Here is a 26777-nt window from a genome sequence, read left to right as displayed (position 1 = left end):
GTAACTATATAGTCCACCACAGCTTTTCCTTTGCCAGATATGGATGTCAAGTTATCGCTTCAGGGGCATATCCTTCCATTAATGATACACATTTTAGAGTCCCGAAGGAATTCTAATAGGGTTTCCCCATGATGATTAATGAAGTCATCCAATGCAACACACGATGGAATATCATCATCTAACCTCCCAATTAGACTTTTAAGATCCCCACATATGGAAATAGCATCTGCTCCTGTATATAGGGATACTTGACTTAACAGATGACTATAGAAGGTGGATGCATCTCTACCCCATGTGGACTGTTCAGGTGGCAAATAGCATGAAAACACAACAAAACAATCTGACTCCCTATGTTCAAAGCACAATCCAATAATTCCTTCTATGGCTTTATCAATAATTTCCATTTTATAAGCTTTCATCATATCAGACTTTATACATATCCCCACTCCCCCAGAGCCCCTGGGTGCTTTCACATTAGTTTTTTTATTTTGTCTCCATACCATACATACCCTTCAATAGTTTCTTACCGACGCAAATCTGTTTCATTTATTGAGATAATGTCTGGGTTTAAGGATTTTAGTATTGTTATTCTTATTGTTCAAGGTAGTCCATCTGTTAACATTCCAATGCGCTATTGAAATTGAATCTCATAGGGGATGGTAAGCCCCTCAGTATGTACAGTACCAGTCAAATGTTTGGACACACCTACTCATTCAAGGGTTGTTCTTTATTTTTACTATTTTCTACATTGTAGAATAATAGGGAAGACATCAAAACTATGAAATGACACATGGAATCATGTGGTAACCAAATAGCCACCCTTTGCCTTGATGACAGCTTTGCACACTCTTGGCATTCTCTCAACCAGCTTCATCTGGAATGCTTTCCAACAGTCTCGAAGGAGTTCCCACATATGCTGAGCACTTGTTGGCTGCTTTTCCTTCACTCTGCGGTCCGACTCATCCCAAACCATCTCAATTGGGTTGAGGTCGGGGGATTGTGGAGTCCAGGTCATCTGATGCAGCACTCCATCACTCTCCTTCCTTGTAAATTAGCCCTTACACAGCCTGGAGGTGTGTTGGGTCATTGTCCTGTTGAAAAACATTAAGCCCAAACCAGATGGGATGGCGTATCACTGCAGAATGCTGTGGTAGCCATGCTGGTTAAGTGTGCCTTGAATTCTAAATAAATCACCAGCAAAGCACCCCCACACAATAACACCTCCTCCTCCATGATTTACGGTGGGAAATACACATGCGGAGATCATCCGTTCACCCACACCGCGTCTCACAAAGACATGGCGGTTGGAACCAAAAATCTCAAATTTGGTGTAATGTCCATTGCTCGTGTTTCTTGGCCCATGCAAGTCTTTTCTTCTTATTGGTGTCCTTTAGTAGTGGTTTCTTTGCAGCAATTCGACCATGAAGGCTTGATTCACACAATCTCCTCTGGAGAGTTCATGTTGCGATGTGTTTGTTACTTGAATTCTGTGAAGCATTTATTTGGGCTGCAATTTCTGAGGCTGGTTACTCTAATGAGCTTATCCTCTGCAGCAGAGGTAACTCTGGGTGTTACATTCCTGTGACTGTCCTCATGAGAGCCAGTTTCATCATAGTGCTTGATGGGTTTTGTGACTGCACTTGAAGAAACTTTCAAAGTTCTTGAAATGTTCCGTATTGACTGACCTTCATGTCTTAAAGTAATGATGGACTGTCATTTCTCTTTGCTTATTTGAGCTGTTCTTTCCATAATATGGACTTGGTCTTTTCCCAAATAGGGTTCTCTTCTGTATACCCCCCTACATTGTCACAACACAACTGATAGGCTCAAATGCATTAAGAAGGAAAGAAATTCCACAAATGAACTTTTAAGAAGGCACACCTGTTAATTTGAAATGCATTCCAGGTGACTACCTCATGAAGCTGGTTGCCAAGAGTGTGCAAAGCTGTCATCAAGGCAAAGGGTGGCTATTTGAAGAATCTAAATATAAAATATATTTTGATTTGTTTAACACTTTTTTGGTTACTACATTATTCCATATGTGTTATTTCATAGTTTTGATGTCTTCACTATTATTCTACAATGTAAAAATAAAGAAAAACCCTTGAATGAGTAGGTGTGTCCAAACTTTTGACTGGTAGTGTAGTATGTCTGTCCACCCCATGTCCTTGTCCACGTTGTCCCTCTGGTTGATCTTGTTTCATGACCGGTCCGCTTCCCATGACGAAATAGTCATTTTTTCCCTGGGATTTCCCTCAGCAGCGTCTTGAAATTCAATTCTATAAGACGATCTGTGTGGGTCTTGGCTTATCGAAGGAAAACTTTGTCATACTCAGGATGGCCTCACAGCTTTTGTTTGTTCCGTAACAGAGCCACTTTCTCCTCCACGGACCGACACGCCACCTTCACAACCCCGGGACCTTTACCGCTCTCCCTCATCCTCTCAACTGCAATCACCTTTGTTTCGCAGCCTAGGCCTACCGATATCAACTGGTTGACTTTGGAGATTAGGTCCTCGTTTTCGTCGGCTGGCAGTCCTGCCAATATGATAGTCACGTCTGGGTCGAACTTTGTTTTGGCAGCTCCTATTCTCCCAGATTCTAGGAATTCTACACGGGACTCCAGAAGTCCAACTTCAAGAGCTATGTGGTCTTGTAGCTGCTTGTTATTATTCTCCGGTTGACTCAGCAAAGCTGTATGATTATCCTGAATGTCTTTCTCCGAAGATGCACGTAAGCTGTCAACTTTACTATTCACTTACTTTTTTTCCATCTTTGTACCTAGGCTCCTTATCTCTGTCATGAGATTAGCCATGCTATTGGCACTTTCTTTGATAAATTCGGCTCCATGCTTTTCTCACCACTGCATAGATTTCTACTGGAGTCCATATGTTTTTTCCATATGTTATTGCCGTTCAAGGTAGTTAGCCAGCTAAATTTATAGCTAGGCTAGCTAGATTACTCGCCAAACATTCCCCAACAAGTCTGTCAATTGACTGTCTTTCACCCTCACGGGATTCAGACTTCAGCTGCCTCTATTTACGGGCCGATCTATGTTTTAAACTTATAAAATGTTTAAATTAAAAACGTTTTAGAAGAGTTTGGTCCCATAAAGAAGCAGCAGCGTAATTTAGTTTTTTTACTTGTTTCTGACTGAAAAGTTCTGTTAACGAAATCCCTAATTTGTTTAGGAAAAACATTCCCTATACCCTCATATGTGAAACATGTAAGCATCATGTGCATGTGACCAATAGGGCCTGACCTATAGCCTATCATAATCACGTCGATGAATTGGTTATTACAAACTCCAAACACAGTAACACGTGACAGCAAAATGGATGCGGAGGATGTGAAATGGGCGAATGTTTACTGGTTGCTCAGGAGGGAAAGAGGAAGTCAGATCTGTGGAAGACGTCTGATTTAGTTGTGGAAACTACTGGCGATCAATAAAAAGGAGGGTATAGGATCAAACGTTGTTTTAGTGTTATGTGTGCCAAACAGTTGCTGTTAGATGACAATATTATTTTTATTCTGACAATTTGGAACAGTGTAAACACTAAATAAGTGTACCATAGAGTCTGTTCTAACTATATATATTTTTTTAAACAAAGCCTTTATTACAGCAGACTAAAAACAGTTGCATGCATTCGTGAATTGTGGTTTATTTATTGTTTAGGCTAATTATTCAATGCTCCCTTTTGTATGAATGTCTCTTGTGCTGTGTGATGGCATGAACGAATTAATGATTGATTTGGTTGATACAGTAGCCTAAGTAAGTTATTTAGACTAAACAGGACACGCTCTTAGGCCTACAGCTCGATGGTGGTTATACAACGCTGCTATACAAAGCCTACTAATGATAATGACATTACGTATTATTATTATTATTATAATGATGATCATAATAATTGTAATAATAACAATAAGAAGGAGATCAAGAAAAAGGATGGTATAGGAGCGAGAGCTACGTGCATATTATGTGTGACAAACAGGTGATGTTAGATTGCCTGTTTGGAACAGTGTAAACAACACTAAATAAATTCTAAGTAATACCAGTATGTTGTGAAGCCTTTATTACAGCATAGCAAAGATTAAAAACAGCCGAATCTGTGAAATTGTTTTATCATACATTTTACCGTTGCATGAAGTTTGGTGTTCTCGGAATCATTAGGCTATTAAACAAACACTCAAACAGGCAACAGAAACAAGATCTGTCTTGTTTTTGTAGATATATATATGGATGATTTATAAAGCCAGGCACATTTAACAGTTAGGCTATTGATTATAGACCTAATTAAGTTGGTTTCCTCTCCTCAATTTTCTTAGACAATTAAGCTAAGGCGAGCTGCTTCCTCGTCTCTGCTGCCTCCGCCGTATTGATCTCAATCCCAATATACTGGTTAACTTTGCTCTTATGCACATAGGAACATAGGGAAAGGCGTGAATTCTACAGCGCACTGAAGATTGTTTCAGAACCGCGGACAGTGACCGTATCCAATGCGGGAGAAAGCGTATTTATAAAATTAACTTAGATTTATTAGTGTTGCACCATTATTTTTACATAATATAACAATATACAATTTCAGTAGGCTACCGTGTCTTAGAGTGACGGACTGTGCCATCTCCGTGGCCTCCGCAATGGATTAGTCCACTGAGACGGGCGCGAATCAGACCGGTGTCTTGTGCACCATAAAAATAAATATTTAAATTGAAATAAATATCGACTAAAGAAATCTCGGTCGACCAACAGCCTATCGAACAAACAATCGACTAGTCGACTAAATGGGGTCAGCCCTAATCTAAACCGCTGTGAAATATATTTTCAAAACCACAATATAGTATTTCCAGCAGTTTGAAGCTGGTGTACAAAACCGAACATAAAAGATGAAAAAACTAAACTGAAGAACGGGTAGCATAGAAATAGAGCACATAGAACAGATCTACCGCTTCTTAGACTTGCTTTCAATGAGAATGACAGATCTATTACACACATTTCTATGTGCATTTGGTTGGGTGGCATAATGCAGCTTTAACGTTTGACATTTTTAACGGGGTAGTCTGTTTCCGCACTGACCCTTTTAACCGCAACACACAACGTGCTCTGCTGTGCTGTGTGCCAAAGATGGTGGATAAATGAAGATGTCCCACGCAGGACGTTTACCATTGAAAAACATTGTCAGTTCCGATCTGCTTAACGGGGTGGCTCTCCCAAAGGCACCAATTCATTAGCAGCTGGGTCTGGTCTGCTTAGTTTACTTATTGTAATGTAACCAGAATTTTTATGAGTGGGATCTCTCTCTTCCGTCTCTGCTGTGTGCGCTCGGTCTCGGCAACTAACAGCTGCTGTATAGCTGTCAGTCTCTCTTGTGGTGCTTAAACACCACTATGCGTGCAGCTTTGAGTAACAATCTTGGACGAAAACGTATGGAATGTTCAACCATCAACATATTCCCAAGCAAAACTTAATTTGAATGCCTCTTGTTTCAACTCTTAATTTCCCACAATGATTTTAATCAGAACAGGACATCCATCCATTTAGCTACGTTTTCTGTTGTAGTTCTCATGTCAAATGATTTAAGCAAATTATCCTAGTTCTAGTAGTAGCAGCTTGTGACTAGTGCATGTTGAAGAACATGGATAAGTAGCCTAGGCTAGATCTACTAATAGCTGTTTGATATTTTACATGAATTTAGACCTAATCTGTTGTTATTGTCTTAGAATAGAGTTTATTTGGTGTTTTCTTTCCCTATAATCAAAATACACAGTGTACAAAACATTAGAAACACCTTTTTTAATATTGAGTTGCACCCCCTTTTGCCCTCAGAACAGCCTCAATTCGTCTGGGCATGGGACTCTACAAGGTGTCGAAAGCGTTCAACAGGGATGCTTGCCCATGTTGACTCCAATGCTTCCCACAGTTGTGTCAAGTTGACTCGATGTCCTTTGGGTGGTGGACCATTCTTGATACACACGGGAAACTGTTGAGCGTGAATAACCCAGCAGTGTTGCAGTTCTTGACGCACTCAAACCGGTGCACCAAGCACCTACTACCATACCCCGTTCAAAGGCACATCACTCTTTTGTTTTGCCCATTCACCCTCTGAATGGCACACATACACAATCCATGTCTCAAGGCTTAAAAATCCTTCTTTAACCTGTCGTTTCCTCCCCTTCATCTACACTGATTTTAGTGGATTTAACAGGTGACATCAATAAGGGATCATAGCTTTCACCTGGATTCACCTGGTCAGTCTGTCATGGAAAGAGCAGGTGTTCCTAATGCTTTGTAGACTCAGTGTATATTATACAGTGCATTCGGAAAGTATTCAGACCCCTTGACTTTTCCCACAGTTTGTTACATTGCAGCCTTATTCTAGAATGGATTAAGTAATTTTTTCCCTTGATCAATCTACACACAATACCCCATAATGACATAGAAAAAACTGGTTTTTAGAAATGTTTGCTAATGTATAAAAAAATAAAATAACGGATTTCATATTTACGTAAGTATTCAGACCCTTTACTCAGTACTTTGTTGAAGCACCTTTGGCAGCGATTACAGCCTGGAGTCTTCTTGGGTATGTCGCTACAAGCTTGGCACACCTGTATTTGGGGAGTTTATCCCATTTCTTCTCTGCAGATCCTCTCAAGCTCTGTCAGGTTAGATGGGGAGCGTTGCTGCACAGCTATTCTCAGGTCTCTCCAGAGATGTTGGATCGGGTTCAAGTCCGGGCTCTGGCTGGGCCATTCAAGGACATTCAGAGACTTGTCCCGAAGCCACTCCTGCGTTGTCTTGGCTGTGTGCTTAGGGTCGTTGTCCTGTTGGAAGGTGAACCTTCGCCCCAGTCAGAGGTCCTAAGCGCTCTGGAGCAGGTTTTCTTCAAGGATCTCTCTGTACTTTGCTCCATTCATCTTTCCCTCGGTCCTGACTAGTGTCCCAGTCCCTGCCGCTGAAAAACATCCCAACAGCATGATGCTGCCACCACCATGCTTCACCGTAGGGATGGTGCCAGGTTTTCTCCAGATGTGACGCTTGGCATTCAGACCAAAGAGTTCAATCTTGGTTTCATCAGGCCAGAGTCTTGTTTCTCATGGTCTAAGAGTCCTTTAGGTGCCTTTTGGCAAATTCCAAGTGAGCTGTCGTGCCTTTTACTGAGGAGTGGCTTCCGTCTGGCCACTCTACCATAAAGGCCTGATTGGTGGAGTGCTGCAGAGATGGTTGTCCTTCTGGAAGGTTCTCCCATCTCCACAGAGGAATTCTGGAGCTCTGTCAGAGTAGCCATCGGGTTCTTAGTCACCTCCCTGACCAAGGCCCTTCTCCCCTGATTGCTCCGTTTGGGTGAGCGGCCAGCTCTAGTGTTACGAACCCCGTGGCTTTAAACGTCTAGGGTGGATGGACATGAGACCCGTAACATAATTCATGCAAATTATAAGCGTGACATGGAACAGTGAGAACAAAAACTACACGACAACCATAAACTACCGTCAAACATAAAAGGTTTATTTTTGAACACACGGTAAAGGTTTGGGAAAAAGGGCTGAGCAGGACCCAAGAAATGAAACAATAGTGTAAAACACCCCTAAACTGATCTTGCCTGCCTCAAGAACCGCTAAGCTACTGCTAATCATACAAAAGTACAGTGGGTGGTCCGCTCAGGTCTAACTAGTGTTTTTAGACAGTTTTCTTCCTACGGGTAATGTACGCCCAAGGGCAACTTGCTTAAACTCCCCTTTTCCCAGAAACACACAAAGTTACCAAACAGAGTAACCAGCAAATGAGTGAGTACACAAAACACAGGACACCACAGTATCCATACTCACATACGGAAAATAGTCTAACAACAAACACAACTGACCGGCTTTTAAACAATGGGATGTGTGATTGAAAAACCAGAAACAGGTGGTGCAATGCAGAGGAATGTCCACCTCAGCAATCAGCAGACACCCCAACGACCACCAATCAGGAACATACAGGACACCTGTGATTAGGGCAGAAGGAGAGGAAAAACACAAAAAGACACAGGATACCTGTATCCGTAACATAGGAAGAGTCTTGGTGGTTCCAAACTTCTTCCATTTTTAAGAATGATGGAAGTCACTGTGTTCTTACGGACAATTCCTTTGACCATGGCTTGGTTTTTGCTCTGACATGCACAGTCAACTGTGGGAGCTTATATAGACAGGTGTGTGCCTTTCCAAATCACGTCCAATCAATTGAATTTACCACAGGTGGACTCCAATCAAGTTGTAGAAACATCAAGGATGATCAATGGAAACAGGATGCACCTGAGCTCAATTTCGAGTCTCATAGCAAAGGGTCTGAATACTTATGTAAATAAGGTATTTAAAAAAATATATATACATTTGCTAAAATGTCTAAACCTGTTTTTGCTTTGTCATTAAGGGGTATTGTGTGTAGATTGATGAGCAAAACCAATGAATTTAATGAATTTTAGAATAAGGCTGTAACCTAACAACATTTTTTTGAAAAAGTCAAGGGGTCTGAATACTTTCCGAATGCACTGTACCTACAACTCAATGTATTGTTTTTTAAATTGAAACCTCTTTTAATTAGGGTCAAATTTGAAAAGCCTGTGATTAACTAGATACAGTTTTTAAATCCTTTGACAGCCCTAATTATATTATTGAATGTTAGTAATGTGTAACTTGTATAATTTTTACCTGCGAATAGTGCTAAATGTCAATAACATATAAGTAGTAATGTAGTTATTTTCTCTTATCTGTGTCTCTTAGGGTTTGTGGGGTTGTTCAACCTGCTCCTCCTGTGGCCAGGGTTCCTTGTGCTTCACTACACGGGCTTCGAGGCCTTTGAGCTGCCCAGCAAGCTGGTGTGGATCTACATCCTCATCAACGGCCTCATCGGTACCGTGCTCTCCGAGTTCCTCTGGCTCTGGTGCGTCTCGGTTGATGGAGGGATTGAACGGCCACATATTATGTATACTACTCCTTGTCCGCTCTGCTATTAACACTGTGCGGAAACACACACTGTGCAAAAACCAGTTTCTTTATATCCAAACTTGATGTCTGTGTGCGTAAATTGGACTTGCACGTAAATCATGCATTGATTTCAATGGGAGATTTGCGTGAAAATTCTAGTTACCCGGACAGATCTCGAAAAACTATCTACCAAATCTATTCATTTTAAAATATTGATTGCTTCTCCTTGGCAATATCATTCATTTAATAAGACAAGACGTGAAATGTTTTATTTTTGCTGACGTATGGGAGTCTCTGGGTCGCCGGTGTGCCTGGGAGGGGGTCCTGGGCAAGAAAAGGTTGAAGACCCCTGCTATAGGGTGATATGCAGAGTTGTGCCCGAGTGATAAACATTTGATTTATTGTGTAAGAGGAGCATTTTGCATTTGATTGAATTGCTTGTGTTCTTAATAATGTTGTGTGTTACTTCTTTCCATAGGGGCTGCTTTCTCACCTCCTCCCTAATAGGCACTCTGGCCCTCAGCCTCACTATCCCACTCTCCATCATAGCAGACATATGCATGCAGAAGGTAAGAGGGGGCACTATTATTGCCGGACGCACATGTTGCCATCATACCCTTTAGCATGACTGGTCTACCAAAACTGGTCTACTAATAGTGGCACTCGGTTGTGATGGATGCTTTGTCACATGCCACTTAGCGTAATTCCGTTTTGTGACAGGGTATCATCTAGCGATGTGATGAGAGAACTTTGTCTGTCTGTCTGTGGGTCTCAAACTTTGAAAATGCAGAGTCTATTCCCTTAGTAGAGTCCACGGATATAGCATAATTTGAAGTTTCAAATTAGCATATATTTTTGTGAGGAAATAGTTTGAAAAGTTGATGTCAAGTCACCAACTCTCAGTACAAGTACAATGCACTACTCTTCTATGAATCAGTCCTTCTGAGATGGTTGGGATTGTTATACCTGTAGCTATTATTGATTCTTAAAAGCGTAAGTACATTGCAAGTATTGGAATGTTTCTGACCCATTGTTAGGCAGCTCGCACTTAAATCTATAAGTGTGCTATATAAGCAGCTATCACATTCTGCACTGCTATGTTTCTGTCCCCAGGTGCGTTTCTCCTGGCTGTTTTTCGCTGGAGCGGTTCCCGTATTCCTCTCCTTCTTCATCGCCACTCTGTTATGTCACTACAACAACTGGGACCCTGTCATGGTGGGCCTACGAAGAGTGTTTGCCTTCATATGCCGCTCGAAACACCGGATTCAAAGGTATTAGGGAAAACAATTGTTACTCTTTGTATTGTACTGTTAACTTGGCCGATGCTTTGCAAGGTTTTACTTTCACAATAATTGTAAAAGCACACATGCATGTACGAACACACACACAATCACTCTTATATTTTCCAAATCTTTGTTATAAAGTCTCTTCCCTAATAAAAAGCATGAGCTGGCGCACACCCAGAGAACATCACTTAGTGTAGAGGTGCTGACTAATGGAGAATAAACTGTAAGCTATAAAAACAAATAGAGTCGCACACTATGTATAAACTTTTATTGGGTAAAAAACCACCAACGCTTCGGCATCACTGTGCCTTCTTCAGGTTAATGTCATGAATGCTTCAACCTTGTTATGTGAAACATAAACACAAACAGTGCAATTAGTGCAACCAATGACAATAGTGAGGGGTGTGTCGTAATTGCTAGGTGAATCAGAATGAATTAAGCAAAAACTGTAAGACAATAGCCCACAGCATATTGAATAAATTATGCCATTGTTATCAATATCATTAGCATCAACATACATTGTTAAAATTTTTTTTACATATATATTTAAATGTTTCCAATTTAATTAAATGTTTTTGTTACATGTAATCTTTTGGTTCAACCATATTGCATAATAAGTATCATCAACAGGGGGAACATATTGGGTGTATGCTGATAAGCTGTAGAACGAATACATTCATTTTCAAGAACTGTTAACAAAAAATATAATTGGTCATAAGAAGGGCCTGAGATCAAAGTCAATATTCAGACCACTAGGGGTTAATGTTTTTAAGTAGGATATCCAGTAGGCCTCCCTCTGTAGTAGTAGGATATCGATGTTACCTCCTCTCCTTGGTAGAGCAACATGCTCAATGCCTGTGTATTTGAGGGAGGAGATGGGATGGTTAGCCTCAACAAAGTGAGCTGCTACTGGATAGTCAGTGTTCTTACACCTGATTGAGCTGCGTTGTTCAGCTATGCGTTGTTTTAATTGTCTTTTCGTTTGTCCTACGGATGCTTTCCCACATGTACAGGTGATGAGATAGATTACTCCCTTTGTCTTGCATGAGATGATACCCCTAACAGGGATTTTTCGACCTGTATGTGGGTGTGTGTGAAGGATGTTTTTGTAGTGCTATTGCACTGTGCGCATGAGCCACATTTGTAGTTCCCATTTGGAATATTGCGACCCCGCTTATATACCAACAGTGGGGGTTCCTTGAAGAGGTGTGCAATTATTTTGTCTGATTGCAGAATATGCCAGCGCTTTTTCAGGATTGCTTTCATTTTCTCAGAACACTTGGTGTACTTAGTGCAAAACACTGTTGCGTTGTTTTTCTTCTTTGGTTTAGTTTTTAGCAATTCCTCTCTTGGTTTTTGAGATATTTTCATCATTGCAGCATTGAGAGTTTTGTCCTTGTAGCCTCTCATTTTGAATGTATCTGTCATTTTCTTAGCATTGCTGTCAAAATCTGACTGGTGGCCACAGATTCATTTAAACCTGCATAACTGGCTATATGGTAGACCATTCTTGAGGGGAAGGGGATGCATACTATCCGCACGTAGCAGGGTATTGCAGTCTGTGGGCTTTGTGTATCAGTCTGCATGTAATGCATCATTCTCTTTGATGATCCATAAGTCCAGGTAATTTATTTTGTTCTTATCAGTCTGCATGGTGAATTTGAGATATTCAGAGCTCTCATTTAATAGAGTTTGAAATTCATTTAGTTCCTGCTGACTTCCTTCCCAGAGCACAAAGACATAATCTATGTATTTCTTCCATAGGAGGATTTTAGAAAGTAGGGGGTGTGTGTCTTTTGTAATTGAGTGCTTCCTCAAATTGTCCCACATTTGAGGAAGCAAAAGGGGAGCCCATGCCTACACCCCGAATTTGAAGGAAAAAGTCTGACTCAAAGATGAAGTAGTTATTGGATAATACCAGTTCAGCGAGTTGCAAGATGCAATCATTGGATGGCACAAGGGTAGGGTCTCTCTGCTGAAGGAAGTGTTGCAGTGCCTGCAAGCCTCCAGTGTGTGGGATGTTAGTGTACAAGCTCTCCACATCAAAAGTGGCCAGCAGAGTGCCCTCTGGTATCCTTCCTAAGCCCTCTATCAATGAGATCATGTGACTAGTGTCTTTGACATAAGATGGGAGATTCTCAACCATCGGTTTAATGTGGTAGTCCACAAACTTAGAAATGTTGGACGTCAGAGTCAATTGCTGCTACAATGGGTCTACCTGGGGAGGAGACACTTGTTTGTGTAATTTAGCGACTGTATAAAAAGTTGGTATCTTAGGAAATTTCACACCTAGAAATTCACATTATTTTTTGGTGATTTGTCCTGATTCCAAATAGCTTTCCACTGTGGATGTGATATTTTGCTGGAATTCTAGGGTAGGCTTATGATTCATTTTGTGATAGAAGTCACCTTTAGATAGTTGTCGGAGACATTCATTCACATAGTCACATTTGTTTTGTATACACATTCCTCCTCCTTTGTCACATTTTTTTATGATAATCGAAGGATCTAATTGTAAGTCCTTAAGAGCCATTCTCTCATCTCTACTCAGGTTATCATAGGATTTGTGTTTCTGTTTCTTTCAGTAGGTCATCTACATAATTTTCAACAATCCTGCAGAAGGTTTCTATGGATGTTTTTTACCAAATAAATTACTGGGAGTTTATACATAGTGTGCAACTCTCTTTATTTGTTTTTATAGCATAAAGTCTCTTCCCTGATATTGAATCAAGGACAATGGATAGCATTGGTTCCTTTTAGGCTTGCGGGGTTCGTTGTAGTTCAATTTGTTTGTCTTTATGACATTCATTTATTTGCATTATTGTAATGGCCGTCAATTCTTATCTGAATGCTAGTTGTTCCCATTCAGGTAGTGATTATGATTATGATCATGATCATGATATCCTCTTCCGTCAGATTGCCAGAAGATAGCGAACAGTGTGAAAGCCTTATTCCCTTACACACTGTCTCCCATGACAATGAAAGCTTCTGCTCGTGATCCACCAGCCAATCACAAGGTAAGGAGACACCCAACTTCCTGTTTTGTACGCCCTGTTACAATCTGAGGTTACCTGTGAAATAATAATGAATGTTTTTTTAGAACTGTTACTTACAAACTAGTGTTTTCGATCAAGTAGTATACAGAGAATGGCCAATTTACAGTATTGAGGAATAGCTGCATAACAGACACAAACATTTCCTAATTTTGTCCTATGCTATTTGCCGCCACATCAGGAAAAACTAGATTATCTCGCTTCTTATAATCACATAATTTGTTTGTCCTTGAACATCTGTTATGCATTTATCTAGGCCTACTTTATTCAATGTTTAGACATAGTGGCGAGTGAGAGAGGTAGGACATGACGTAGAGGATGATCATAATGTAAATATTTTAGATTAGACCCATCGCCCACCCACTCCAAGGAATCTGGATTTTACCATGAAAAAAATAAGATACTACGTTTTATTGGTTTTCGATACGTTTTAAATGATGTGCCATAGATGTGCCATTGGTGCATGCTTTATTAGAGCTACCCAAAGATATTGAGTACTTATTCCTATCCTATTCTGAGCTTCCAGGCTATCCAGGATTTGTTTGATAAATACCCTCCTAGTATTCTGCTGGATTTATGCTGATGATGATGTAGCTAGGTTTTTATCAAAGAAACCAGCTGAAGGCTGTCAGTGGTTTCCATAGCAACAATGGTGACTTGATCAAAATGCGTTAGAATATAGGAGTACATCTATTTGTACCCTCCTTGGGGCATCAAACAGCCCGACATCAGCAAGATGAAAAATGTAATCATTTGAGTGAACAACAGGCACATGAAATGGATGTCTCTCATCTCGCCCCTTTTTAAATCAGAGTAAGTCCATTACAGGAAACGGACAACATCTACCGTGTGTGTACAGTGCGTTGGTGCGTCTACTTATATCGGTTTCCAATAGAGAAACGAGGTGTACTTTCTCACCTTTGTGTCTTTCTCTCACCAGATGGTGAATCCAGCGCAGAGCGGCACGCTGAAGGTGAAGTGACAATCTCCAAGCGACCAAACAGAGACCTTACCCCCAGTGCCTGTTATTCAACCTATTTATTCTCTGCAGTGTGGAGATGACCGATCCATCTCTACAAGATGAACTATTTTTTCCTTTGTACAATGTTGACGCGACTCGTCGTCGACTGAGATCGTGTGTGTTTTGTTATGTCGGATATCGTTGTGTAAAAAGAAAAACTTAATGGTACTGAAAGTGCTTTTCTCAATGGTTCATAATGTTATGTGGCCACTTGAAATGGTACGAGTTTAAATAATGGGACAGAGGCTTCAGTCAGGCCATAAGAAGAAGAGCAAGGTCACTTCTCTTGTGGAAGCGATTTGAACCAATAAAAGGGGTATTGTCTTTGTTCCAAAGAGAAAAGTGCTCCGATTGGCTAATGTAGATGTATCCTCTTGTTGGTTTTCTATAGCCTCACTGCTTGTTCACAGGTGTGGGTTTGGAGCAGGCAAAATCAGACCTGCTAATCTAGAAATAGTATGGTTGGAACAAGTTGGTCATGGACTTCATTATCAGGCCATTTAGGTGACTTACAAATCTGATTTACCGATCTGGCCATATTCACAAATGGTCTCAGAGTAGGAGTATTGATATAGGATTCGTGTAGCCTTTTAGATCATAATAAATATGATTATATGGACAGGGAGGACCTGTACTAGATCAGCACTGCTACTCTGAGACACTTTTTGAATACAGGCCCATTTGTGCAGTGCTTGCTCCGAATCACTGTGAACATGCAGTCTCTGAAGTTTGAGATTAGAAGAGAGCTGAGCACAGCTGTTGACTACCGCCTTTGATTTCTCCCCCATACTCTACATCCCTCCATCTCTATCCCCTGGCAGCCAGGCAATGCTGGATCATGAAGGAAAACTGTGATGAAGACGTTTGTATGTGTTTGAATGTGAACTAACACTAACCCCTCAACTAAACTAAGCTACAATACAAAAGTTATAATGCTGCTGCCTTTTCAACCGAAAACAGTTACCATCTCAAAACAGGTGTAAATACTGTACTACGCCATGAAATGCAAATAAAGTATTGTTACTTTAGTTTGTATTTCGCATAATGACCCTTCTATACAAATCTAGCCTATATGTTCAGATGTTTTAGTCCACATTTTTTGGGGTAAATCTTGACTATGTTATGACACTAAAAAAGGAGGCATGGATTTAAAACAGACCAAGTAAATTGATTTTGCAGTATGGTTAACAAAAACACTATTTATCATCCAATTAAGTTCCCTTAGTCTTAATAGAGACAATTAGCTAATAATGATCTGTTTTATTGCATCTGAGATTTTCTACCACTCCTCGGTGGGCATTAGGTGCCACGAATGGAGACTTGATCGGATTTGATTATCTTTCAACAATTCTGTTAATGGACCATTTTATGCCATGAAAATGTTTGTATGTCCAACAATTGTATTTGAGACATTTTGTTTGATCAGCACATACAATGCAAATCAATCACCCACTCCCTCTTATTCTGCTGATGATTTTAATTTGATGAGTAAAAGCATTTTTTTTTTAGTTTATCTAACCGTTGATGTACACCATGACAAGGGGCATGTTATCAAAAAATTTCCACCAGCTGTCAACCAGTGTACAGAACTTTATGGAGTGTTTGCCCAGTGCTCAGTGTGGATAGGAGACATTTTATGACTGGAGATAACTGCAGGAAGTAATTACTTGCCCTGTAAACTGTAAAAAAGTTTAGCCCCTCAAGAGCCATCTTTAACTTTGTATAACTCTGTTTTATTTTCACATTGTCTAAAAAATGTTATACCCTAGACAATAGCTTTTATCACCATCAGCTATGATTAATGCACCAAGGAAGTCAGCTGTGAGATGTATTTGGTTGTTTAATTCACGGGGTTCCTGTAGTCTATTTATACTTGCAAAAACCCCAGAAACTCTGAAACTGTACGTCCTATGAAAGTTGATAAGCTAAAGTTTAGATATGAAACAAATGATCATATCCCCCATATCATCCATTTGAAGAGTTTATTATCATGTTTTTAAAATGTATGCGTTTTCAAAAATGAAAATCATATTTTTTCAATGGTGCTTACGAAATGTGCGTATATCGTATTTTTTTTATTTCTCAGGTACTTTGTGGAAGACTGACTTTATTTTCCTTTGTCCAATTAGATTTTGTTTTGATAATTTCCCTTTTTATTAATGGATCTCTTTTTAAAATATGTATACAGATTTATAAAAGTGTGATCATCATAGTTTACTGTATCATCACAAGCTCTTTTAAAGGAAAGATTCACTCATTTTGAATGTTATATCATTTTTGTGCATCTCTGAGCGATGTTCTATCGATTCCATCGATTCCTGGGATCATGCACAAAAACGATATAACAAAAAATGGGTGAATGTGAATCTTTCCTTAAAGAGTCTTTGTTGTTCCGTAAGTCCTTTTTCAATGTTATGCTGCACTATTAAAACTATGTGAAGATGTATTTTCATTCTTGTCTCTGCAATAATTGTGTTTTCAATGTAGGCACTACAAAAGACCCAAGGCTAAACTCAGCCCAGGACGACTTCTGAGTGGTGTACTACAACGCGAGATAGAGGAGTCATAGCGAACTAACTTTGGTCAACTCTGACTTTAACTCGGGATAACCGGTGACAAGAAAGTGGCTTACCGTTTAGACATTTTTCTATGGCAATGAATCCTTCAGAACTAACCTGCTCCGCAGCAGGCTAACTCTATTTACCCTGAAAGAAGTGTCTGAGCCGCGAGTTGAGGATAAGATTCCCTCGGTCTCGCAAAGATTGCGTCATCATCCCCTTCATGACTCATATTGGAATAGCCTGCAGAACTATTTGCATCTTGATTCCCTGTTACTGCCAGGGCAATTTAAGAATAGTATTACATGTGTTGAATGAGAGTTGCAGATGTTTTGATTGAATTAAGAAATGGTTGTGGTTGTAATGTTGTAACTTGTAGTTTATTATTTATTTATTTTTTTATCTTTGTTAAAGTGTTTATTTTGTAGTTGTATTGCTGTGTTCGGCACCTTTTAATAATGAGACCCTAGTCTCAATGGGTTTCCCCTGACTAAATAGAAGTAAAATAAAATGGTATTAATCAAATGTTTTTTTGTTAAATAGTCATATTAAAATGCCTATTACATTACACATTTAGTATTAACAGGATGCATGTGCAACTTAACGCACAGTAAAACTTTTGTATGACTTAATGGCCCAGTGCAGTCCCAAGAAAATTGTGTTTTATATATACTTACACACTATGAGGTTGGAATAATACTGTGAAAATTATGATAATGCCCTTTTTTAAGAGCTGTTTGAAAAGACTGCCTGGTGGGATGGAGTTTTGGCCTGCCTGGTGACACCACCAGTCAGTAAATTGGTTAATAGACCAATAAGAAAGAGAGTTCAAACCTCTGCCAATAACAGCTAGTATTCAGTTTTCCCCTCCCTACTCGGACCACTCCCAAACAGTTCTAGCTAAATTCTTGCTTGAGAAATTGCTCTTTGCTAAGATTTAATTTTAATTTAAAACAGTCCCAGTAGGGTACTTAATCGTTACCCAGAAATTATTTGATATTGAGAGAAAAACCGCTGCATTGGACATTTTAATAAATATGTATTGATAGGAGTGGGAAAAAAGGTGTTTGTGCATTGATAAAGCACACCAAAGATGGCATTAACGATATGTAATAAAAAGAAAGATGGCACTTCTAATAGCCTATTTTACACCGTAGCCTGCTGAATATGCAAGATAACTTATTTTATTTTGATTTCGGCAAAAATGTTCACTGACTGAAGAGTTTGGCGTTCGACTTGCCAAGTGCGACATGAATGTGCAGCTACAAACCCGTCTTGAGCACGTTCGAGTAAGTGGCGGGTGCAAAATCAATATCCACCTTCGTAACATGAATGAAGCCTGAGCTGGAATGTGAAGCTAACTGAAGCTAGCTAACTTGTAGTTGGTGTGTGACATTCCCCTAGCTACCTCTGTGATATGTCACTCCGAGAGCCTGTAGTAGTAGTAGGAGGAGGAGGAGGAGGAGGAGTAGTTGTAGTTTATTGATCGCAACTTGGATGATTGATTTATCACCATAAGCATCCTCAATACACAATGTACAGAGAATGGACAATAGTCAGTAACAATAATGTATTTTTGACAACAATGAAGACAACCAGGTCTGTCTTGTCAATGCAATGAGAAGAAATGCCACTGACTTGAGGGGGAGACAATACCAGTGGAGGCAGCAACAGGCAGGTTGCAGGTAGAAGGGGCCAGGTGGGGTCGGGCCAGGCACATCAAGGTGTCAGGCCAGGGTGTCCTCAGCCGTGGTCCTAGAGCCTCAGGCAGGGGAGAGGGGGTTAGTGGGAGCATGCCTAAGACCACACTACACCACAAGAACTGGTAGAGAATAATAAATAGTGTTGCTGTGGACACTAGATAATCTGGATATCCAATGGTGCCAGCGCGCACACACATACACACACACATGGGTGTTTTACCTGGCTGTGATGCTGTAGGCCTATTTATGTTACTTTTCTGAGTCAATTCAGGTAGCATTCAATGTACTGTGTTTGTTTAAACCATGGCAGCCAGCATTACAAATAAAAGATAATCAGTCTGTTGATCCTTTCCTCAATGTAATTTTTATGTCTGTCAGGCCAATGTTTTCAAAGAAACAATTTATTTCAAGCAGTAGTCGAGTAAAGTCAATAGTGTTGTTCTGGTCACAAGATAATAAAAAGCTTTCAGGTAAACCGCACCACACTCACACAGAAAACAACGGAATGTTCTATCCTCAGCCAGGGCAATGTTTTCAAAGAAACACAATTTATTTCAAGCACTGGTCAGTAGATAATCCAACAATACTAGGTAAACAATGCCCCCATCAGGCAGAAAGTGTTCTATTAAAAAGTGGGACTTGTTGTGTCCCTGGCTGCTACTCAAAGATACTGTCTTACTTATAAGGTCATAGATCAAATTCACTGCAATAAAGCTTTCTCAAATATATTAGCAAAACTACACAGAACAACCACAGACCATTGGAAAATGAGAGGGCATGTGAAACAGTGTCAGTCACTTGTATATTCTACACTGAACAAAAATATAAATGCAACATGTAAAGTGTTGGTCCCATGTTTCATGAGCTGAAATAAAAGATCCCAGAAATGTTCCATATGCACAATAAAAGGCCACTCTAAAATGTGCAGTTTTGTCACACAACACAATGCCACATGTCTCAAGTTTTGAGGGAGCGTGCAATTGGCATTCTGACTGCAGGAATGTCCACCAAATCTGTTGCCAGATAATTTAATGTTCATTTCTCTACCATAAGCCACCTCCAACATTGTTTTAGATCATTTGGCAGTACATCCAACCGGCCTCACAACCGCAGACCAAGTGTATGGCGTCTTGTGGGCGATCAGTTTGCTGATGTTACTGACAGGTGTATAAATCGAGCACACAGCCATGCAATCTCCATAGACAAACATTGGCAGTAGAATGGCCTTACTGAAGAGTTCAGTGACTTTCAATGTGGCACCGTCATAGGATGCCACCTTTCAGAATGACAATGCTGCTGTGCACAAAGCGAGGTCCATACAGAAATGGTTCGTCGAGATCGGTGTGGAAGAACTTGACAGGCCTGCACAGAGCCCTGACCTCAACCCCATCGAACACCTTTGGGATGAATTGGAACCACGACTGCGAGCCAGGCCTAATCGCCCAACATCAGTGCCCAACCTTACTAATGCTCTTGTGGCTGAATGGAAGCAAGTACCCGCAGCAATGTTCTCACATCTAGTGGAAAGCCTTCCAAGAAGAGTGGAGGTTGTTATTGCAGCAAAAGGGGGACCAACTCCATATTAATGCCCATGATTTGGAATGAGATGTTCGACAAGCAGGTGTCCACATACTTTTGGTCATGTAGTGTAATAATAATATAATAATAATAATAATAATAATAATATAATAATAATATGCCATTTAGCAGACGCTTTTATCCAAAGTGACTTACAGTCATGTGTGCATACATTTTTACGTATGGGTGGTCCCGGGGATCGAACCCACTACCCTGGCGTTGCAAGCACCATGCTCTACCAATTGAGCTACTGAGGACCACCCACCTTGAAGAGATCCTGAGGCCCATTGTGAGGCCTATTTTTTTTTAAAGGTATCTGTGACCAACAGCTGCATATCTGTATTCCCAGTCATGTGAAATCCATATACAATGCTTTCGGAAAGTATTCAGACCCCTTGACTTTTTCCACATTTTGTTACATTACAACCTTGTTCTAAAATGGATTTTTCTTTAAAAATCTCACCAATCTAGACACAATACCCCATAATGACAAAGTGAAAACATGTTTATAGAAATGTTTGCTGATTTATAAAAAATAAATTTACAAAATACCTTATTCACATATGTATACAGACCCTGTGCGATGAGATTCAAAATTGAGCTCAGGTGCATCCTGTTTCCATTAATCATCCTTGAGATGTTTCTACAACTTGATTGGACTCCACCTGTGGTAAATTCAATTGATTGGACATGATTTGGAAAGGCACACACCTGTCTATATAAGGTCCCACAGTTGACAGTGCATGTCAGAGCAAAAACCAAGCCATGAGGTCGAAGGAATTGTCTGTAGAGCTCTGAGACAGGATTGTGTCGAGGCACATATCTAAGGAAGGGTACCCAAAAATGTATTCAGCATTGAAGGACCCCAAGAACACAGTGGCCTCCATCATTCTTAGATGGACAAAGTTTGGAACCACCAAAACTCGTCCTAGAGCTGGCCGCCCGGCCAAACTGAGCAATCGGGTGAGAAGGACCTTGGTCAGGGAGGTGACCAAGAACCCGATGGTCACTCTGACAGAGCTCCAGAGTTCCTCTGTGGAGAATCTTCCAGAAGGACAACCATCTCTGCAGCACTCCACCAATCAGGTTTTTATGGTAGAGTGGCCAGACGGAAGCCACTCATTAGTAAAAGGCACATGACAGTCCGCTTGGAGTTTGCCAAAAGGCACCAAGATGAAACCAAGATTGATCTCTTTGGCCTGAATGCCAAGCGTCATGTCTGGAGGAAACCTGGCATCATCCCTACGGTGAAGCATGGTGGTGGCAGCATCATGCTGTAAGGATGTTTTTCAGCGGCAGGGACTGGGAGGTGCTGCAGCATAATGGCTACCTGCAGAAGTACGTGACGGACCACCTGGTGACCACCTGGTGAGCCTGGGGTACTCCGACCTTCTGGTCCTCCTCATAGGCATGCCCGTGGAGCTCTACAGCGCCACGTGGTTCCCCTTCACCTCCACCTCGGGTGACGCTTCCTGCAAGATCTACAATTTCCTATTCGAGGCTGCAGTTACGGCACCATCTTGAACGTGGCGACACTCAGATTTGAACGCTACATGGCCATTTTCCACCCATTCTGCTTTAAGGCCCTGGGTGGAGAGCGAACGTGGGGTCTCATTGCCCTCGCCTGGGTTACATCCATGTTCGTGGCTCTACCGCTGTTGTTCGCCACGGGAATGGAGGGCCACGTCCTGTAGACAGATGTTGGGCCGTTCCAGAACCTGACATTCAGCACCAACCTGAGGGAGCAGTGGAGGATGTACAGGGCCAGTATCTTTGTGGCGTTCATCGTGTACATGGTGGTGCTAGTCAGCGTGGGGGTCATGTGTTGGGGCATGATCCTGGTCCTTCAGAAAACCATGAGGGCCATGGGAGGAGGGGTCAACGGAGCAGAGGGCACACCAAAGCATGAGAGTGCCAGGGTCAAAGCCGCCAAGAACCAGTCCATACTTTTTCTAGGTATGTTAACACTTACAGTATACACTACAATGTTACCGATTGCAATTTGGAATGGATGATGATGCATTTTTTAAAGCCAACTGGTGGCCACAATGTGTGTGTGCGCGTGTGCATGTTTGTGTTACAAAGGGAGTGTACACCATTGCATTTCAACTGGTAGACAGTGGAGTTGTTGAGATGTGTCTGTCCGACTCCACAAGACACATGTTGATACAAACCATTTTGAAATATTATGACAATTCAAATGATTGATTTCACACACGTCTTCTCTTTGGGATGGTCTGTGCCATTACCGTCCACAGATAATCTCAAGGGAACTCACATGAAGAACACTCATTATTTTGGTCATGTTATATTGATTTCACATAAATACTACACAACATTTCCTTGTGTTGAATTGTTGTAAAGTACTCGGGTATTGGAAGCAGGTAGCCTTGTATACATTTGTTCACAAAGACAGAGACATTTGTTTAGAATGGGTGGCCTGTAATCCTTCTTAACAATGACTATAAAGATTAATATGTGTGGCTGCTTGCAGACAAATCAGCAGTTTCCAGGCAATAGTTTATCCCAACAGCAAATATTATCGCATGGCAAAGAGAATCGGAAGCCAATGTGAACATAATGTATGAAATTACTGGTTCAGTAGTTCTCTATGGGGGTACTTGCTGTGTTATCAAAATGAAAATGGGCAGATTTACTTCAAGTTGGTGCTGTTAACCTCATATCTCCTCATAATTGCTCTCTGCTCTTCTCAACCACCTATTCGACCCATTCAGAGTGGAAATATTAATATTTAAAATGCAGAAAATATACCCTGCATATATTGCATTTCTGTGTGTCAACATATTTGTCCAGTCATCTATTATAAATGATGCAACTAAATCTGTTTGCAGGATGTCCAAATGTAGCCTAGGACTACAGTAGCATCCAAGCTAACCATATCGTGTAAGCTTGGAAACCAGCCATGCTAAATCATCATTGTATTCACATTAGAAATTAGTATTCTCTTTAGTTACCTTGTACCTGTTTATCCGAAGGCTTTTCCATTCCTAAATCCCATCATAGCCCTTTAGCAATCTCCACAATTGGTGGTGCCATCTCAGCTTCCATTCCACTACTAGCCCAGTGATTACTACTTGAAGGCTCACTGAGTGGTGCCTGAAGAGCTGTGTTTCAACTGATTGCAAGGTATAGATTTCAGCGCCTAGCTGGTCTGCTGCCACTTGGCAAGTGACAGTTAGCTCTGTGCATTTGTTTTCAGAGTGGTGCGGTTGTATTCAGCAGCTAATATTGCAACAGCATCCTTGAGTGTATATTCCACTCAGAATGTAGTTAGCTTATGTACCTGTCTATGGTCAAAATAAATAAACAGTGTCATGGAGTAAGTGCCATTTTGGGAAAGACTGTAAAACAGTCCCTGGTTGATGGTTGCTGGTCCTGGGTTAAAATTCTAGTCTGGGCTTCCGCCCAAATTTGCTGCAATATGAACTACGTGGGTGTTCATAAAACCATCATTGTCTCATCTAGTCTTCATTGTGTGGGATGATTTATCCTGTCAGGATTTGTACCATCTGCTTCCCCTTTTCATTAGAAAGGGCTCGACTACATAATGTTCCATTTGCTTGACTGCATTTTAGCCAGTAGCTTCAGTAATTTATCAGCCTCCCAGTAAGTTGGGCCAGGAAGAATTCCTCAGTCAGTCTACAACAGTGTTTTTCACTAATTAGGCTAATGTGAGAGAAGAACTTATGCAACCAGCCTGATGATTTGAGTAGAGGGCACAGTGCTACCATTTCTAGCCACTTACCTGTAACAAGGTGTGGTAGTATCAACACTTGTGCTTTTACTGTATTAACACAAGACACATTGATGTACAGTAGCGCATTGGTTTTAAGAGTTGCATGCTCTATTGAAACCTTATCCTAAACTTCGTACAGCTAATTCAGCAAAAATATACATTTCTTAGCCACTTCCCCAAGCTCACTCATATGTGCACATATCACATGCATTATGCAATATAGAATAGTATATTTTATACTATATTATATTATTCATTTTATCATTTTTATTTTATAATCGGGAATGTGTAGTTCTGACTATGCTCTTCAAGAGGTGATGATATTAAAACCAAATAGTTCTACGATTTATTTAACAATCCCTTGAAAACGGCACGTAGTTGTCAATGGTTTTAGCGGAGCTGGGGGTCTCCTTGCCCCACAGCAGCCAAATCGAACGCTATTGTGCCTTTTTGATTGATAACGATCTATTGGAACAGGTTGGGGTTTTCTTACCGGTATCTTACTACACTGAACAAAAATATAAACGCAACATACAACAATTTCAAAGATTTTACTGAGTTACAGTTCATATAAGGAAATCAGTCAATTGAAATAAATTCATTAGGCCCTAATCTATGGATTTCACATGACAGTGAATACAGATATGTGTCTGTTGGTCACAGATATCTTAAAAAATAGTAGGGGCGTAGATCAGAAAACCAGTCAGTATCTTGTGTGACCAGCATTTGCCTCATGCAGCGCATAACATCTCCTTCGCATAGAGTTGATCAGGCTGTTGATTGTGGCCTGTGGAATGTTGTCCCACTCCTCTTCAATGGCTGTGCGAAGTTTATGGATATTGGCAGGAACTGGAATACACTGTCGTACACGTCAATCCAGAGCATCCCAAACATGCTCAATGGGTGACATGTTTGATGAGTATGCAGGCCATGGAAGAACTGGGACATTTTCAGATTCCAGGAATTGTGTACAGATCCTTGCGACATGGGGCCGTGCATTATCATGTTGGAACATGAGGTGATGGCGGCAGATGAATGGCACGACAATGGTCCTCAGGATCTTGTCACGGTTGCCATCGATAAAATGCTGTTGTGTTCGTTGTTTGTTACTTATGCCTTCCCATACCATAACCCCACCACCACCATAGGACACTGTTCACAACGTTGACATCAGCAAACCGCTCGCCCACACAACACCATACACGCTATCTGCCCAGTACAGTTAAAACCAGGATTCATCCGTGAAGAGCACACTTCTCCAGCGTGCCAGTGGCCATCGAAGGTGAGCATTTGCCCACTGAAGTCGGTTACGATGCCGAACTGCAGTTAGGTCAAGACCCTGGTGAGGACGACGAGCACGCAGATGAGCTTCCATGAGACGGTTTCTGACCGTTTGTGCAGAAATTCTTTGGTTGTGCAAACCCACAGTTTCATCAGTTGTCCGGATGGCTGGTCTCAGACGATCCCACAGGAGGTCTTGGGCTGAGGTGGTTACACGTGGTCTGCAGTTATGAGGCCAGTTGGACATACTGCCAAATTCTCAAAAACAACATTGGAGGCAGCTTATGGTAGAGAAATGAACATTCAATTCTCGGGCAACAGCTCTGGTGGACATTCCTGCAGTCAGCATGCTAATTGCACACTCCCTCAAAACTTGAGACATCTGTGGCATTGTGTTGTGTGACAAAACTGCACATTTTAGAGTGGCCTTTTATTAATCCCCAGCAAAAGGTGCACCTGTGTAATGATCATGCTGTTTAATCAACTTCTTTATATGCCACACCTGTCCCTAATAGGGATGTGGTAATAACCAGGTGGCGAATCGCATCTCTGCATGTCTGGCAGACATATCAGTATGGATGACGGATCACCACCTCAAGCTGAACCTTGGCAAGACGGAGCTGCTCTTCCTCCCGGGGAAGGACTGCCCGTTCCATGATCTCGCCATCACGGTTGACAACTCCGTTGTGTCCTTCTCCCAGAGTGCGAAGAGCCTTGGCGTGACCCTGGACAACACCCTGTCGTTCTCCGCTAACATCAAGGCGGTGACCCGATCCTGCAGGTTCATGCTCTACAACATTCGGAGAGTACGACCCTGCCTTACACAGGAAGCGGCACAGGTCCTAATCCAGGCACTTGTCATCTCCCGTCTGGATTACTGCAACTCGCTGTTGGCTGGGCTCCCTGCCTGTGCCATTAAACCCCTACAACTCATCCAGAATGCCGCAGCCCGTCTGGTGTTCAACCTTCCCAAGTTCTCTCACGTCACCCCACTCCTCCGCATACTACACTGGCTTCCAGTTGAAGCTCGTATCTGCTACAAGACCATGGTGCTTGCCTACGGAGCTGTGAGGGGAACGGCACCTCCGTACCTTCAGGCTCTGATCAGTCCCTACACCCAAACGAGGGCATTGTGTTCATCCACCTCTGGCCTGCTGGCTCCCCTACCTCTGCTGAAGCACAGTTCCCGCTCAGCCCAGTCAAAACTGTTCGCTGCTCTGGCACCCCAATGGTGGAACAAGCTCCCTCACGACGCCAGGACAGCGGAGTCACTCACCACCTTCCGGAGACATTTGAAACCCCACCTCTTTAAGGAACACCTGGGATAGGATAAAGTAATCCTTCTATCCCCCCCTTACCCCACCCCACCAAAAAAAAAAATAAAAAAAAAATAAAAGATTGTTAAGTAGTTATCCCACTGGCTATAAGGAGGCCAGTGAATCTGCTCTTCCCCTGCATGGTGCCTAGGTGTTGTGATGCCCCCTTTGTCTTCTGCATCTCTTACCGTGGGTCACTGCCTTTGTTTCCAGCATCGTCCCTTAAGCAAATCACCCCTCTGACTCTCAGGCAAATTCTTGGACTCA

General features: G+C 41.5%; 1 protein-coding gene and 1 pseudogene across 3 annotated transcripts in view; both read left to right on the top strand.

The window, feature by feature from the left end:
* The window catches only part of LOC311129546 (solute carrier family 35 member F5-like), a 33337-nt gene extending 17986 nt beyond the window's left edge, over nucleotides 1-15351 (top strand). For both annotated transcript variants that reach the window (XM_084161852.1, XM_084161853.1), the window contains exons 12-16: nucleotides 8754-8913; nucleotides 9436-9526; nucleotides 10071-10228; nucleotides 13160-13260; nucleotides 14237-15351. In XM_084161852.1, the coding sequence (XP_084017978.1) occupies nucleotides 8754-8913; nucleotides 9436-9526; nucleotides 10071-10228; nucleotides 13160-13241 (491 nt within the window). In that variant the 3' untranslated portion in view covers nucleotides 13242-13260; nucleotides 14237-15351. The remainder of the gene's footprint in view (nucleotides 1-8753; nucleotides 8914-9435; nucleotides 9527-10070; nucleotides 10229-13159; nucleotides 13261-14236) is intronic.
* Nucleotides 15352-21438: 6087 nt separating this feature from the next.
* Nucleotides 21439-26777, top strand: part of LOC311129316 (G-protein coupled receptor 39-like) — an 89716-nt pseudogene continuing 84377 nt past the window's right edge. Inside the window, exon 1 of the transcript in view lies at nucleotides 21439-22112. The product of the transcript in view is annotated as a G-protein coupled receptor 39-like (transcript). The remainder of the gene's footprint in view (nucleotides 22113-26777) is intronic.

This window comes from Coregonus lavaretus, assembly GCF_964263955.1.
Source record: "Coregonus lavaretus genome assembly, chromosome: 5".
In the NCBI taxonomy this organism is placed as follows: Eukaryota; Metazoa; Chordata; class Actinopteri; order Salmoniformes; family Salmonidae; genus Coregonus; species Coregonus lavaretus.
Note: the sequence above shows the minus strand (reverse complement) of the source record. Positions and strands in the feature narration are given on the sequence as shown.